General features: G+C 52.1%; 1 protein-coding gene across 1 annotated transcript in view; it reads left to right on the plus strand.

Annotated features, from left to right (window-relative positions):
- LOC119098093 (decaprenyl-diphosphate synthase subunit 1-like) overlaps nucleotides 1-1,837 on the plus strand; it is a 34,872-nt gene extending 33,035 nt beyond the window's left edge. The window contains exons 6-7 of the mRNA XM_037221021.1: nucleotides 212-406; nucleotides 1,595-1,837. Of these exons, the coding sequence (XP_037076916.1) occupies nucleotides 212-406; nucleotides 1,595-1,816 (417 nt within the window). The 3' untranslated portion in view covers nucleotides 1,817-1,837. The remainder of the gene's footprint in view (nucleotides 1-211; nucleotides 407-1,594) is intronic.
- Nucleotides 1,838-16,791: the final 14,954 nt, after the last annotated feature.

The raw sequence follows: 16,791 nt of genomic DNA on the forward strand, positions 1-16,791 counted from the left end.
CACTGAACCTCGGCCGATTTCCTTATCTGCCTCAGTCGCAACAGATGTCGGTGATGAAATTAGGTATGCACTTTTCTTCAGAACCGTTAGTCTCAACCTAATGAGCGTGGGTTTTCTGCTGCGTTTGTCGAGCGCGCGTCCTGCCATCTCCCGGGCCGTTTGGGGATCTTCCGCTGCCCGTCGCCCAGGTGACGCCACCGTTTGCCTGCAGGTGGCGATCCTAGGTGGTGCGGATGACGAGATTCAAGAGGTGGCCTTCCAGTACGGCAGGAACGTGGGCATGGCGTTCCAGCTGGTGGACGATCTGCTGGACTTCGTGTCGTCCTCCAATCTGATGGGGAAGCCGGCGGCGGCGGACCTGAGACTGGGCCTAGCCACGGCGCCGGTGTTGTTCGCGTGCGAGAAGGTGAGCCGCTTCCGGCGCGCCGGGCCGCGCACTACAGACCTGTCGTATGTCAGGGGTGCCTGGCTGTCTGCCTTTCGGGCCAAATTGGACTGTTTTGGACCAGTGATGATGACGAGGATGACCAGTGACGATGCTAGTGTGACCATGCGCTGACATATATCCCCGAGTAATTGCATGTATTAGGAGCTCCTTCACCACATGGTTTATGGGCCGAAAGCCCCAGAGACCACTGCTTCGTCGTGATTGGCGAATGGTTAGTCAGCCGCACTACGTTAAAATTACATGTAATTTGCCAGTATGTCGCAATCGTTTGCGAGAATGACTGCATTGCCACTCAATCTGTTTCTCAAGTGCCTATGAAACGTAAGTTTTTAGCAACAGACTAAGTTTACGTAAGTTGTTCAGTGCATTAGCGAGGGACGTTATTCACATGGATAAGACAGTAGTACTAGCCTTATTCCTCGGATAAAAATTTGCTTTTTGCCTTCAGCTATTGTTTTGATAAAGGCACGTTGCCGAAATATTAACCCAACTACATCGCCATTTTCCTGATTTTTTTTCTCTCCGGGAATAAGGCTAATACTACTGCCTTACAGACTAAATTTATATGAGAGGCCCTTCATCGTAGCATCTATGCAATAATCTGATGTCATTTCTCCTGCCTTTATCATGACTGTTAAGTGATCATGTGTGACGTGTAGAAATAAGTATTGAACTAACACAACAGCGAAAAACTGACGAGCTCGTCTCAATGACTAAGCTGCTGCCGCCAGTGCTACGTTGGTTGTCTCCGTGCAACATCTCTGCCTGGTTGCCGCACGTCTTTGTTACCATCGCGTTTGTTTGAGTGCTGTCCGCGCTGCCATGTGCTGCCGGTGTGGCGGTATTGCCGTCCTGCCGTGTGTTGCCCGTGTGGTGGTGTTGCCGCCCCGCCGTGCGTTGCCGTGTGTTGCCCGTGTGGCGGTATTGCCGTCCCGCCGTGTGTTGCCGTGTGTTGCCCGTGTGGCGGTATTGCCGTCCCTCCGTGTGTTGCACGTGTGCTGCCGGTGTGGTGGTGTCTCCGTCCCTCCGTGTGTTGCACGTGTGGTGGTGTTGCCGCCCCGCCGTGCGTTGCCGTGTGTTGCCGGTGTGATGGTGTTGCCGTCCCGCCGTGCGCGGACCGCTGTGTGACGTGCCGCCCGTCGCCAGTTCCCGGAACTGAACCCGATGATCATGCGTCGCTTCACGGAGCCCGGCGACGTGGAGAAGGCGTACCGCTGGGTCATGGACTCGGAGGGTCCGCGGCAGACCCGCATCCTGGCCGAGACCCACTGCGCTGAAGCCATCCGGCACATCAGCCAGCTGCAGACGTCGCCTGAGCAGCGCAGTCTGGTCCAGCTGACGGACCGCGTGCTCAATAGGATGAAGTAGTGCGCCGACGCCGGCGGTTGGGCGGCGCCGACGCCGGCGAACGCGGCCGGCCGGCTGTTGGGCGGTCTGGCCACGGCCGCGGTCACAGACGGGCTGTCTGGGCCAGACGCGACCTGCCGCGCCGGCCTGTCCGGCACTGGAGGCGGCCGCGGCGACGCCGCAGCCGCCGTCTGGCGCGGGCACCGCCGCGTGCTTGGGAGTGCGGGTGTGTCGAAGTGTCTGCGGGGGGACTACACGCGAGAGCTGGGCTGGGGCCTGCGTCAGAGGGGTGCTGAGGGGTCGCTGGTGCGAGGGCAGCTGGGCGCGACTCCCCTGAGTGTGGGTGTGTGGGCGCGGCTGGCGCACAAGTTGTGGTGTGGGCTGAGTGACCGCTGGACTGTGCTCCCTGGCGGAAGCGTCAGCGAGCTTGTGTGGGAGGGCGGCCGCACAGCACCGTCCGATCACTGGGCCGGAGCTATGGTGTGAAGCGGCGCTCGTGTCGGGCCCGAGCGAGCCGCGGGTCCGCGCGTGTGTCTGTGTGAGCCCGTCTAGCCTGCCGAGAGGGCCGGCCCGCCTGGAGGGCCGCGGTGCGCCGCCCTCTGTGCCGCGCGCGTGCGCCGATCGTGAGTGGTGCCGCGGGACCGCTAGCTTTAATCGCCGGCCTGGCACAGGAGAGCAGCGACGGGTCGCGCCGGGCCGGCCGGGCGTGCCCGCCGCCGCGCCCGGTCGCGGCCACCAAATCAAAACACGGGTCCGTCAGGCGCGGCTGGCCGCGGGCCGCCGCCGGAGCCGTCACGTGGGGGCTGCTCCCGCCGCGGGCGGGCACCGCCGGCGACACTAGCGCCCCCTGTCGGAGCGCCAGTGGCGCCGCGCGCGGCGGCGGACCGCGGCGGTCGCGCCGGTAGCCCCTAGAGACTAGGCCGCCGGAGACGCGTCAGAACAGTGTGTTATAGCGAGCGATACCGGCGCGGTTACGAGTCCTGTTACATGACGAGTGAAAGCTGGCGTGATCATGTGTGCCTGCTGCCGTGGAGAGTCTTGTTTGTATTTTTAAGGTATTCCTCACCGAATTACGTCGACGTCTCGAAGCTATCCCCGTGATAAGTCCTGTTCCGTGGTAATGACGGCTTCCATCTGAGTCCTGCGACGAAAACACTTGTTTAAAGTAAGCGACTGGCGAGAGTAAAGCGTGAGATGGCGCGCAGTCGCCCGGCGGCGGATGTTGGTTGTTGGTCAGCAGTGCCGGCTGCAGCGCCGCCATGACGTGTATTTTGTAGCAATGGTTTTATAGCCGCCCCGGCTGCTGTCTCACAGCGTCCATCGTGCAAACAGATTTGAACCGCCACTGTGGGGGCGCCGATACTTAACCCGCGTAGGCACTGTTTTAGCATGCTGTTGCGGCATGGACCGCCGGCGCCTCGGCGCACTGGCGTATGCAGCAGTAGGGGCGCGAGGAGGGGCCGGCCCCCAGTCTTCCTGTTGAGCCGGGCCACGTTGTGATGGAGGCCCCCTTCGTTGTGCGAGACGCGGCGGCCGGGGGTCCCCCGGGCCGCCGGCCGCCCCGCGGGTGCTCGGCGTGTGCATGCGGCCTTTATTTATTGTTAGGAGATGATGCTGTACATACGCTCTGCGGACAACAAGCGTAGTTAGTTGTATGCGGTGGCTCCCTCCGCGACGGCGCGCAAGACGGTCCCCTGGGGCGTGGCCCTCGCTCCCTCCATGCTCAACAGACGTCAGCGCGCCCTCGCTGACGGGGCCGTCCCCTGTAGCATAGCTGTGGGCTCGGTGGCGGGATAGGGGTCGCTAGTGCTGGTTCTGTATAGCCTAAGTGCCTTGCGTAACAATAAAATTAACGTCTAACGCCTGTGTCCGCGGTGTACGGCGGCGGGGCTGGGGCTGCTTACGCCATGGTGGAGCGTCATCGGTGCCATGATCTTGCCATGCGGTGGCGGTGCAGCTCGTGGCCGTGCCATGTGGCGGCGGACGAGGCGGCGCCGGCAGAGGGAGGTGCCGTGCCAGCAGTGTGCCGAGGAACACAGCCACCCTGCCCGCAGGGCTCGTCGCCCGTTCGTTGGTGTTGGTCCGTAGCGACTGTAACGTCGTTATGAGCCACGCTCCTGCAGCCATCACGGCCACTAGGTGTAACGCTGATTGGATGTCGAGCCTCACATTTGTCCTGCGGAGTTTTTCACCTGCGTCTACGAAAGGGCCTTAGAAGCGCCCCTCCCCGTTAAATCCTTGAAACTACGCTGAAGTCGAAGTCACGCAAACCGCCAAGGTATTGGAGGGCCCTCGTCCAGTTACGTCAGATATGCATGCTTAAACAGTGCTGAATGTAAACTTCGACGGTCAGATCAGGTCAAATAGTGAAATAGCACCCGGTCCCTCCGATTACCTAAGCACGCTGCTTATCTAGTGTGTCTGCAACTTATTTGGACGCAAAAATTTGTCACGGCTAAGCATCGCGCGCACTTAATTGCAATCTTACATGTTGTGTCGATCTATATATGAATGGCGAGTGTTTGATTTAGCCCTGTTTCTGTGGGCTGTGAGCTGTATGTTTTAGGATACCTGCGGTGGACAAACGTTTTTACAATAAGGGGTCGCAGTGAAATTCATTCTCAGGGTTTGGATTATTTTTGAAAGGTGCACATGTTTATCAACCAAATGTCGTGATGCAAACGCAGTTAAGTAAAAAGGGGGTATTTCATAGATCTATGACTGAAACTGAAATTCCAGGCTGGAAAAAAAACGGTTTGATTTTTCAGGTATGAGTTAGTGCTGTTTTTGGTGTATGTGACGATACAAACGTCAGCTACGGCTATGCTTTCAATGCTATAACGGCTATGCTATGCAATTTAAGATGTGTGATGTATTACGTAGGGGCGTATCCAGGTCATAAGTGTCACTTCTTTGCTAACCCACCAAGTGGATCTCCAACTTTGAGTGCCTGAAAATGCTCCTGCTAAATATTCATGATGTAAGTTCCGTGTCATTTGTTATAGGTTGTATAATTCCATTTGTAACCTTTGCATTATCCCAAGATATGTCGAAATATACCGCACGCCCCTCCGTTTTATTTGGTCTGTGGCAACGCAAACGAAAGCAAGCAAAAAAGGTCACAAAAAGCAAGAGCCTGGACACCCTATGATGAATCGTTCTGTTTTAAAGTTGAACGTAGTACACGCAATACATGATCGATTTCAATGCACGCTGGCTGCACATGTAAACACAGATCTATTCTCAGGTGTGTTCCTCTTCCCAGTCCCTGAATGTGCCTTTGTTAAATAGTTGGTGCCCCCACCCAGACTTTATAATGCATATGGCCATGTTAAGGAGTCTGTGGCCCATATTTTACCTCAAATGCAACTGAAATATGCGACACAAACCTTTGTTTAACACCCTCCTTGCACGGGAGGCTACCTACCAGACCGAAAGTCTGGAACCGTTCGGCACGACCAATTTCGTTGAATTTTTTACACAAAATCTGTCCTGTGACGCTGCGGCGAGCAGTTGAGAATCGGAGGACAAAAGAGCGGCGGGGGGGGGGGGAATGGACAGATTATCACCCGCGGAGAATAGGGATAAGTCATAAGAACTGATGGGTGCACCTAGAAAAGAGTCTGGAGCGCTTTAAGTGCGGTATAGATTGGTCCAGAAATGTTCCATTAGCTTAGCTCTCATCTTACAGCCTAATCCTGCGAGCTATGGATCGACCAGGTAGCCCTGAAACCCTGCAATGGATGAATAGCCACCGAGCGTGTAAAAGACGGCTAGATGTCATACTTTGACGCGTCACTACGAAATTGCGGCTATCCATAAAATAAAATATGTTTATAGTCCTTGCATGCTGGCGTGCGACTGGTGCTTCCAAACGTGAATGAGACAATCATTTTGAAGCTACACAAATGATTTCGCCGAATATTCAAGCATAGCATGTCCCTACCAGTATTCAAATGCAGTTAGGCCGAACTCCTGCAACAGAAACTTGATTTTCAACGCCCAGCCGGCCATGATGAGGTATAAGTTTGAGAACCTTCCCTAGCAACGTGGACTTTGGGTCCTTCGACTCCGAGATTCTGCAGCGAACACTCCTGCCTGAACATAGGTCCGTCTTTCTTGCCCAATCTTCCAACGAGCCGTCAAAAATCTACACGCCCGTCTATGCACCCGCATACTGATGCGCGGCTCCAGCACAGTGAAACGTACTGCGTGTTTGCCCGATTCAACACGTGCTTACCTCACCTTCATGCGACAGATGTCAATTCGGTGCTCTCTCACAAGGAGCGACGGATCACGAGAGCTTTGCTTTGCGACATGGTTTGCATAGGGCGGCCACCGGCGACGCTCGACGGCCCGTACGCCGCGCGTCTCGGCTGCACAAACAGCTGACCACTCGGCCCAGCTGCGGCTGAGCAGTCGCACCTGGCCGCCCAGCCGAACACCCAAGGAGCTCGGCTGCATTATCTGCTCACGACTCCAAACGGACACCCACGAGGGTGTCTGCATCACCCCCTAAACAAATCGCGTTGGGCTTCAGCAAACGCCTGCGGAGGAATGTATAGGCACGGCGGTGTCCTGGCGCCCTCTACCTACGACAGCTGCAGTCGGCTTGACCTGGCTTGGCGCGCGTGTCGCGCAGGGGTCATGCGAGGACAGGGGCTTGAGTCGTGAGATGGAATGTGGCGGGGCTTTTTTGAAGGGGTTCATTAGAGACGTCCGAAACCTCACAATGTTTCTGAACTTTAGCTGGTGCATGGAGAGCAACGTTGCCAATAATCTGGAACAAATGCGTTCACGTATCGAGTTGTCCGCTAGTGTTCAAAACACCCCTAAAATAAAATTGCTTCTAGATTGAATTTATAAAGACAGACAGCCGCTGCGCTGTATGGGTTGCATTTTGCGCCCAAACCTAAAATAGTGCAGATCTGGTGAGCGCTGGCGACCAAGTTACGTGTGCTTTGTGAGAAAAAGTAGCTATTTATTTATTTTACCATGTACCGAGGATTGCAGAATGTACCGTCACGGGTCGTTTGGTAGTGACCGGTGTAGGATTTTCAACTCTGAGTTAAGTTTAAGTGACTTAACTGACCAAAACTCAACACTCCTAAGAACTCACAAGAACAGAGGATCAGAAGCCCATGGACTGTTCATTGCACACCGGGCGCACTGAAATAACATGGAAATGCATCATGTCCATACGATGGTACAAATTATGGCCTAATTAGATCAGCATGGGCTTTGCCTTCTAGATACCAAGAGAGCATGGGAGCTGTCAAATGGTATTTTAGGGTAACGTCTTGGCATGCTCATTTATCAAGCAAGCGCTGGCAAATGTAACAAAACAGATGACAACAACCAGTGTAAGACAAATATATGGAAGTGAATTGACACAATATATGAAGTATTGACACCCATTTCGTACAAATGTTGCAGCAGCCTATGTAGCTTATGCTAGTAGCCTGTACGCAACAGTTGCTTATAGGTTTCAGAATCGTGGCGGTTACGTTATGGCAGCCACTGATGTTACAGATGCTCGAGGAGGGCGACGCCGAAGGGGTCGATGCCTTGGCCAGTACTTCCCGACGTGCTTCTGAGGTTTCGGCTCCAGTTGTCACGCATGATCTCCCCATAACTTTGGAGACTTGTGGACGGACTTGTGCCCGGTCAGCTGACGACAGTCTCGGTCAGCTGACGGCTGTCTCAGTTAGCTGATGAAAGTCTCGGTCAGCTGATGACAGTCCCGGGCAACTGAGGTACAGTGCTCGCTTCATGCCTCTTTTCTATCTGAATGGTTTGTCTTCAGAACAGCGATTACGGCAGCACCACAAGCTGTTTGGAAGCACTGTCCGATGTCATTCTTGGCAAGTGGAGTGCACATGGGCCATTTCCGTCCATCCTCCCTGTTAAAAAACCCTCCACAGCCACCAGACGGTTCTCAGCAGCGAAACCGCATTGTCTTACATAAGCACCCCACTTTCATAAAATGCCCCCCTCTGTCAAAATTAAGCGCCTCGACGCTGCTGGAACGATTTCCCTTGCGATTCCCTTCCCGTCAGTTAAAGGAATTTTAATTTCGCCCTGTTCGCATGGCTTCCTAAAGCTCTCTATTGCGTCTCGTTGGCCGCACACGCTATTATTTTATTTTTAGATTAAGTCCAAACATCTTGAGCGGATGGGTTTCCGGCCTCAGCGCCCACGCTAAGCAGTGCTGCGTGGGCGCTGAAAGGGCAGAATGTGGCGACGAAAGCTAAACGTGCCATAATGCCCGGCACGGTCCGTCCTGACATTAATTTCAGCACGATCTCTGACGTTACCTGACCTTTAACGCAACCGCTGCCACCGACCGGAGGACAAAACAGCCAGTGTTAAATGCGTCAATACATGTACTGCGGGCGCCCGTAGCGATTCGAACTCACCCCGCCACGGATGCGTGAGTCGGAAGGCACTCCTCCAAAACAGCTGACCTACCGAAGCGGCCACACGGAATCCCCAACACGCTATTTGAAGGACGGCAAACTGTTGGTGCTACTAACTTTGAGGTACTAAACGTTGCCTCTTCCAGCTTAGATGAAAGAAACATGTGACTTCTGTGTCGTGCTTCGTAGGGTGCGAGAGCGAACAGTGGAGGAAGTCATCATGTCGGCCTTGCTCGCATGGTCCCCTAATTTGTACGCGCGGAAAACAGTCGTTGGCCCCGTTTCTAAACTCCATATCGAATTGATAAGCTATCTGGTCTTTTTTGTGATCAAGTATGGTTTGAGAGGGTATGAGGGTATGGTATGGCATGGTATGGTCTGGGCTTGATATCAACCGCGTATGGTAAAAATCATGCCATGATTTGTCAGCATGTAGTGTTAGGAACCTGGTGTTTTTCTGTTTTTTTGCTGTTGTTGTTTTTTACCTCGACCCGCAGCCCTCGCTCGATGCTGACAACTTGTTGATATTAGCCTGAGTGCGTGAATTCATGGGAAAAAATAAACGCTCACAAAGCCGTGACAAACAATTCCATGTGCTTAGTTTTCGGCCCTAAGGGTCATTGAAATGTGTTTTCACAGCTAGTAACCTTTCGCTGAACCGCGCTCACCTTCGAGAGCTAAAATTTGTTCTTAAACTACACATCACGTCGAATTCCGATTGTTTCGAGCGGTGATAGGGACGGTTATTTGACTCTGTTATTGCGACCACTGTTTTCATTCATCGTGCTGCATCATTTGATCTCCTACCACCACCAAATATATAAAACGATAAGATCACAGATCCTGTATGCAGAAGCAGATGCTTTGGAGCCACGGCACATTGAAGAAGAATGATTTTACAGTGGCCGTCTCCATGCAGGTGGAAGTGTCTGTATCAGTATGAAATTAGCTGTATTTAGTCATCATCTTAACTCTTCTTCCATCGTTTGCCGATCAGATTGCCCACTTGATTAAATGTAAAAATTAATGTGCTGCAACACCATTAGCTAGGAGTTATTAAACTCCAATAGCTTGAACTTGAAATAAATAGCGTGACGACCCATGATTTTAGCTCAAAACATGGAATCATCCAGACTCTTCCTAGCTAAGTCCAGCGACATCGTTAATGACCCATCCTACGTCATTCCTGTATTTGTGCGAGCTATGCTAATCATTGCTCACAAAACATTTTGCCACCGTAACGTGGCATCATCAGCTATACTAAAATAGCATGATACCACAATAGCTTAGAGGACAGTTGTTCCCCAGACAGTTCCGCCGCCGTTCCCCAGCCTACCCGTTACTTTCCCAATCAGTCGGACTCTCACGTCGATTGAGCGACTACCCCACTATTGACTTCCGTACTATTGAGCCATATCCTCGCGTACCTGGCGTGTAACAAGTAAGAGCTGCTCCCTCACAGAGCACGCCGGCCACGCGCCGTGTCACGGCCTCATGCGGCCGGCCGGCTCCTGCGGCTGTGGTAAGCCGCTGCTCCCTGCACATGTAGCATAACTTGCCACGGCCCGCCTCGCACGTGAGTCATGGCCACGCTCATCCAAGGGGGTGGAAGGTCGCAGATAATCGCCCAATCACTAACACAGTAAAAATACTAGACTCATTAATGCAAGTCGGGTGCTAAAACATAATTTTAGCACTATAGCATCTAAACGTAGCATCAAAGCATTAAACGTCGGGCTTGAAACTAGCATCCTATGCATTTATGAGCCGCAAATGATAATTATATTGAATGCTAGGTCAGTGTAATGCAGCTACTGGACAAGTACTAAATGCAGCCTGTTGTCCTGCAACGCAAACAGTCGCGAATTGTTCGCGTTAACAATGAAGGCCAGCCTTCCCGTGTTCGAATTCACAAGCCCCATTAATCTATTGAGGGAAGGAGGGCATAGTGACACTGCAGTGGTGACTTTGCTTTATCATCCGGCCACTGCATACAGACCTCTTAGTCTGGGAGCCTGGGAAATCACGTTCTCAGGCCAAAAAGAGAGCCCGGTGCCTGTCGGACGGTGCCATGGAGATGCACACGAGCTCAGACGGCCTCGCAGGTACAGTGCGTGCAGCCGCGTGGCACCAGTCCCGGCAGCCGCGCCGCCGCCGTCACCGGCGCCCGACGGCACAGCGCAGTCATGTGCCGCCATCGAGAGCTCCAATGACCATACACCTGTCGGGCTGGGCGGCGCGCACTGTCGACCGGCCGTCCGAGCCGCCACTCAGGCCCGGAGGCGCCGGAAGCACCTGGTCTCGCCCGCACGCTGCCGGCGCCGCCGCGCGCAGCGCCGGGCGCTGGCGCTGCAGATCTGCGCCAGGCAGCGGCGAGAGGCGGGGTGCTGGGTGCCGGGTGAGGGGTGCTGGATGACGTGCACGTGACAGGCCGAATTGGCCGCACCGGCAGCTGGCATTCAGTTACTCGTGACGGCAACCCCATTCGAGTCCCACGTGTTGTGGCAGGCGGCGGGTCCGCTCGGGACAGCGCCGCGCTCTGTGCGATGGAGGCCCGCTCTCGGGGCTGCACAATGCCAGGCTGATGACTGAATGAATGACCGCATGCGCGGAGCTGGCTCGGCGGCTCTGCATATCGGCAGCATCGTCTGCTAAGAGGCTGCCGCATGCCGAGCGGAGCGCTCCCAGCGCATGCAGATCAGGGCTGCTGGAGCTGGCAGGACGGCAGCGATCACCGCCGCATCGGCCCGCGTCGAGTCAGGAACCATAGCTGTGGTCTGAGCGCCCTCCCTTGGCTATGCGGACTATCGCGAGCATTCAGTTGGTCGTGAGTGGTCAGACATGCTCTGTCGTTTTCGAGACAGCTGTCGTTTATGTGGTGACCTCATCTTTGCGCGATTTGTATTTTGAATATGAGGCGCTGACAGCGATGCATCGGCGTTCCCATCGCCATCGGTGACACCTAGCACCATCGCGATGGCTGAAAAAGGGAATTGTAAGTTCTATGTAGTTCTGCATGTAAACGCCTACCATTTAGCAAACACAAGGCAAAGCCAGATGTTCCGTATAGTTTTGTCCACCAGTGCATGTCTCAAAAATCCGAAGTGCTCATCATGTGCATGCTAATTGATCCAGACCATAATCACACTGTAATGCACCGGGAAGAAAAACAGAAAGAGCAAATCTAGCTCTAGTCAGTCTAACAGCTTTTCCATGAGTACAATTCAGCACAGCACACTCTGTGCACGCGGTACACGTGAGATAATCGGACTGGCAGGCGTGTACAAATGCGTATCTGCCAGTACAAGTACCGCGAGAACCGCGTAATGTCACTGCAGTGATGAGCTGTGGACGTGAGCTGGCTTCGCACACACACACGGGTGACCTGACGTGTTTCAGCTGCACGGAAGGAGAGAAAATTAAGTCAGTTAAGAGACTTATCGTTTGGAATGTGATGAGATCATTTGGCTGGTCTGGGCGGAAACAGTGCCTCACCAGCGTGGGCGGTGCAAACAGCTTCTCGGGTCCGGAGGTGGCCGCTCATCTTCGCGTGATGTCATCAATACAGTCATATTTAAGCCTTCGATCCGAAGCTGGATCGGTTCCGAGAAAACGAATCACGACAGCTATTCGTTGGTAAAGGGCAAACTGCAGGCCCACTTGTTTACTTGCATGAATGCATGGGACGCAGCCTTGTTCGTTTCATTTAACAGCCAAAGCGAATATGAACATGCATGCTAGCGTCGATGCAGGCACATAGCCAGGGGGCGTTGGCATGGGGACTATGCCCCCCCCCTCCCTCCCACAGAGCCAAATAGGTAACACTGCATACTGAGCGATTTCGCAGGCATTGGGGCCAAATTCGTAGGGCTTTAGATAAAATGTGGCATCTGCCGCAACCCCTCTGAGAAAGATTCCAGCTACATTCTTGCATTCATGAATTGTGTGTGGTCACCCCCGGTGCAATAAAGAATGGCTTTAGGATCCATCACTGCCCAGTATGTTTTCAAGAACGTAGGCCTCTTGCACACCGCGGTTGTTTCGTATGACAACTTTAGAAAACCATTCTGCCTAGTTAAAACGTTTCGCGCATCTAGTAAACCAAAAGAATCGATGCAAGTTAGCTATAGATTTCGTCACAAGTTCACTGTCATCATTACATGCCATGCTACATTTCAATGGCACGCGTATTATATGACACGAAAGAGAATGACCAAACAGCAAAATCATCAAGATGTCTGCCAGGCAATTGTGGCTACTGATAAACTCAACTGTAGTAGCTAGCAAACGTTTTTTGATACATCTACCGCGGAATAGTGGGTAACTTTTCGACAATTTACTCTTATACACACCTAAGTAAACATCCAATGATAGACTAAACGCCCGTGTCATGGCACCGAAATTTCTATAACATCATTGCCGTTTTTGTAACTACTTATCTACGTAGTTGCCTATATTGGGTGCAACGTTATTCTGAATGTGCTTCATACGCATCAATAATGTTTCAAAAACCTCTGCACAAATAGGAGAGCTGCTTGCTAACGATATCCGAGAGGCTATCATAACAGCAGATATCCAAAAACTGCAGATTCACGGGCATAGCCGTCAGTAATCTGACTTTACTCATCTTGCCATCAGTAACCTGACCCCTTCCGCCAGTGCCCTGGCTTCCCCGGTCTGCCGTCACCCATCAGACTGGCCGCAAGATGGGTGAGGTGATGGCAAGATGAGCGACAAGATGATTACCCTGGAGCAAAATGAGAGTTCTCCCTCCCTGTCGTCAGCCTTCTGACCTCTCTCCCCCTGCCGTCTCTTTAGTATCCTGATCTCCTGTCCAGAGTCGTCAGCGTTCTGACCTCTCTCTCCTGTCGTGTTGTTAGTATCCTGGCCTCCTCACCAGAGCCGTCAGCATTCTGACCTCTTTCTCCTGTCGTCTCGTTAGTATCCTGATCTCACCAGAGCCGTCAGCATTCTGACCTCTCTCTCCTGTCGGCTCGTTAGTATCCTGGCCTCCTCACCAGAGCCGTCAGTGCCTTAACCTCCCTCTCGTCGCCGTCAGTTCCTCGGCCTCTCTCCATCTGCCGTCAGCACTCCGACATCACCCACTTCGCTCCCCGCCGCTCCCCGGCTCTGCCTGCCGCCTCTGCGTGGCTCTGCCCGCCGCCGCTTCCCGGCTCTGCCTGCCGCCTCTGCGTGGCTCTGCCCGCCGCCGCTCCCCTGCTCTGCCCGCCGCCTCTGCGTGTCTCTGCCCGTCGCACCTCCCCGGCTCTGCCCGGAGCCTTGCGTCTTGGCGAGAGCGGTCATTCGGAGTTGCGCCGTGCTGCAGGGAGGGCGCTGTCGTCGGTCGCAGTGTTCCGTCCGTCACGTGGAGTTGGTCATGGCCTGAGATAGGTCACCCATCCACCGCGACACGAACAGGATGGCCAGGCAACGGTGAGTGACCACCCACGTCTGTCCTCATCCACTGTGTGTGCCCTGCCTTGACATCGAACAGTCTGTTTCGGCATGCATTTGCTGTATTCAGCGCTCCACTGCCTCATTCTGCCGGCTTTCCATGCTTCTCGGCCCTCGACAGTCAAAATAAGCGTGTTTGTGTGGGGTGGTGTGGGTGGCGGATGACATGTGACAGCAGTTGTTGCTGCACCTGCCGTCGAGGTGTTGAAACAAGGGTAAGTCGTTGGTTACATCAGTTTTCCATTAGTTGTGTTTGTGATTGGCTGGTACGTTGTTGTCCAGATAAACTGGTTCAAGCAGTCATATCATAGAGATGACAATCATTTTACCGGAGTGCAAAATTGTGTCATATATCAGTCTTCTTAATATTTTTGGCAACAAGATGAGCATACCATTTATGATCACATAAAAAAACCTCTGAGGGCCTTTGCTTGGAAAGATCTTAATCTTCCAGTGCATTCCTTGCGCGCAACTTTGACATTAGCACAGGGTGAACGGTGAGGAATATTTAGGTGATGTCCAGAACTCGAACTGATCGTAACTTGGCCTGGACGAGTAAGTCAGTTCCATCGGGTCCTCGGCGAAATCGCAAAGTCGTCTATCGCCACTGGTCTACGCTGAAGTTTGCTCCTCTTAAAAGAGGAGCGAAGCTTATCTTAGAAAATTTCTTGCTTGCAAACTTTGCAAGCAAGCAAAAACGCAAAAATAACATGCACATGTGACCATCATTAGCCTGTGGTGGCAATGTTTGAATTCGGAGTACGTGTGCACAGAAGAAATGGCTTTTCGCGGCCAGTGCACAAACAGGCATCACATGTGGATGGTGTATTACGATCTGTTGCCAAGAAAAACTTGTACACGATGCATACAACGCACAATTCCTTCTTTCTGAGAGCGGCTGAGGCTGTGCGCACCATTTTAGTATTTGAGATGTACGACATCCAACGGTCTTACAGTGCACTCTGACGCGAATCATGACCCTTCATATCCTGTTGTAAAGCATAAGCATGGCCATATGAATCCTGGCAAATGACCCTGTGGTTAAGATATCTGCTCCCCGGTATAAACATGGCAACCAGAAGCTATTATATTAATGTACCATGTTCTTGGTGCATGTATTTTTTTGGTGCACATTTTCTTCCGAGCCATTGGTTTTGCGGTGTGCAATACAAGTCTGTCGTCCTAGGGCAAAACATACTTAAGTGCGCTTAGGTATTTTTGCCTTTGGACGACAGAAATGCACCTTTCAGGGGCGTATCTTAACCGTCAAAAACTGAGTAAGTTGCTCAGTGCATTAGCAAGGAACATTAGTCACACAGATAAGACAGTGTTTTTAGCCTTATTCCTCGAAAACGAGGAAAATGAAAATATAGACCCTTTTATCTCCATCGAAAATTGAAGCCAGTTTTCCGGGCACATCGATGTATGCCAGGGTACTTAACTCGTCTGCCCTCTATAGCGCATCGGGATGACCCGAATTATTTGTTTTGCGGTGTACAAGACAAATGCACTGGTCGCATCAGCCAGCTGTTAGGGACATTCTTGGCCTGTGCTTAATCTTAACGAGCCGTTCCGTGCACCATAAGACGGCCTAATGTCCCTGGATAATGACCCCGAAGGACTGCCAGCAGAGCTTGGACAGAGAATTGGACATTTCATCGGACACGCACGTTTTAGTCACGATGCGAGAGGCAAAGCTGGCATCGCTGTCAAATCGTGCGATGCCAGTGAATTCCACCCGGGTATGCGATAAATAAAACGGACGTAAGTGTCGAGGAGTGTAAACAGTTTACGTGGTGATCAGAAATAGCCAGATGGTACCGTTCCTAAAGCTACCACACGATTCTATGGAATGTAAGAAATTGCTGGCGCCGTCAGAAATGGACAGGGGCATGACAGCACGCATTACAGATTGTAATGACAATATTTCTTGGGAGAGAGTTTGTTTGCTGGAAGGGGTATATTGGTCAAGTGCATTCGTTTTAAAGAAGATCGAAGCAGCGCTTGATAGCCGCAGACCTTTTTGAAGGATTACCGGGAACGAGCGTCTTCGGGGTATGTATTCCAATGAAGGTACACTGCATTAGAAAGAATGCACAAAAAGCATGCGCCTCTGGCCTCTCACTCAATCACTGCTTCTTTAAATATTTCAAAAATTATGTTCAGCTGCTTCTAAGATCATGACCGAGCGACCTTGAGTTACGTGACCTACGTTGGCCGTCGGCACGATCAATGTTTTTTTCTCAAATGCAGAAACAAAAGGTAAAAGATTATCTTTGGAAATCAAAAATAAATGCAGATGGTTTTGTTCTAATGCTGGCACTTGTCCTTCAAGATCGAAACACGAGGCCAGTTTGGCCCTAATGTAATGGGCAATTCATATTTTGGTGTTTAAACAGCTGGACACCTCATTCGATTTGTGCAGAAATAACGTTTTGAGCTCGTCTTGATCCATTTGTGTTTTTAGGCATTATCTTCTCCATGAATGTTCATTTGGTAAGTGACCCGATGACAAAAGATGTAGTATCGAACGCTAAATTATTTATTAGTCACAACTGCTTTTCCCTGATTATTTTATAATCGACGTTGGGGTTGTCACTGCCATACGAAAAACACGACAGTTGTGTTCCGTACAATATATTTTGACTCCCGGTCACGGTAGTGTGGTGTTGTGGTTGGTATGGTCAAATGTGTATGATGATATTTAACCGAAAACACGAACAGTGTTCAAAACATCGCTAATTGCTGCAATATCAACCGTGGCGTCGCTTCGGACCGCAAGTCTTGGGAGATAAAAACAAGTCACACTTACTCAGGATTCAGCACGGGCACTAATATAAGTCCCAACTTAAAATGAACTCACACCAACAAACGAATTGAGACATTTTTGCTATTGAATTTGCTCTGAATGGTTTGCATAGGTGGCCTTGGTTCATAACACCCCTGCTAAGCATGGCTTGCTGCGTTTACCCCAATCCCACCATGCAGGTTCTGCCGTCCAGTTCAACGGGTAAATATACCTCCGCCTTTCGCCAGACTGGACTGCGAAGGGTTTTACGTTCCGCGAGCATCGTGTTGTAAACACATGAATCGAATCGGGTCATAAACCGCTTGCATTAATGC

This window comes from Pollicipes pollicipes, unplaced genomic scaffold, assembly GCF_011947565.3.
Source record: "Pollicipes pollicipes isolate AB1234 unplaced genomic scaffold, Ppol_2.1 Scaffold_4740;HRSCAF=5597_pilon_pilon_pilon, whole genome shotgun sequence".
In the NCBI taxonomy this organism is placed as follows: Eukaryota; Metazoa; Arthropoda; class Thecostraca; order Pollicipedomorpha; family Pollicipedidae; genus Pollicipes; species Pollicipes pollicipes.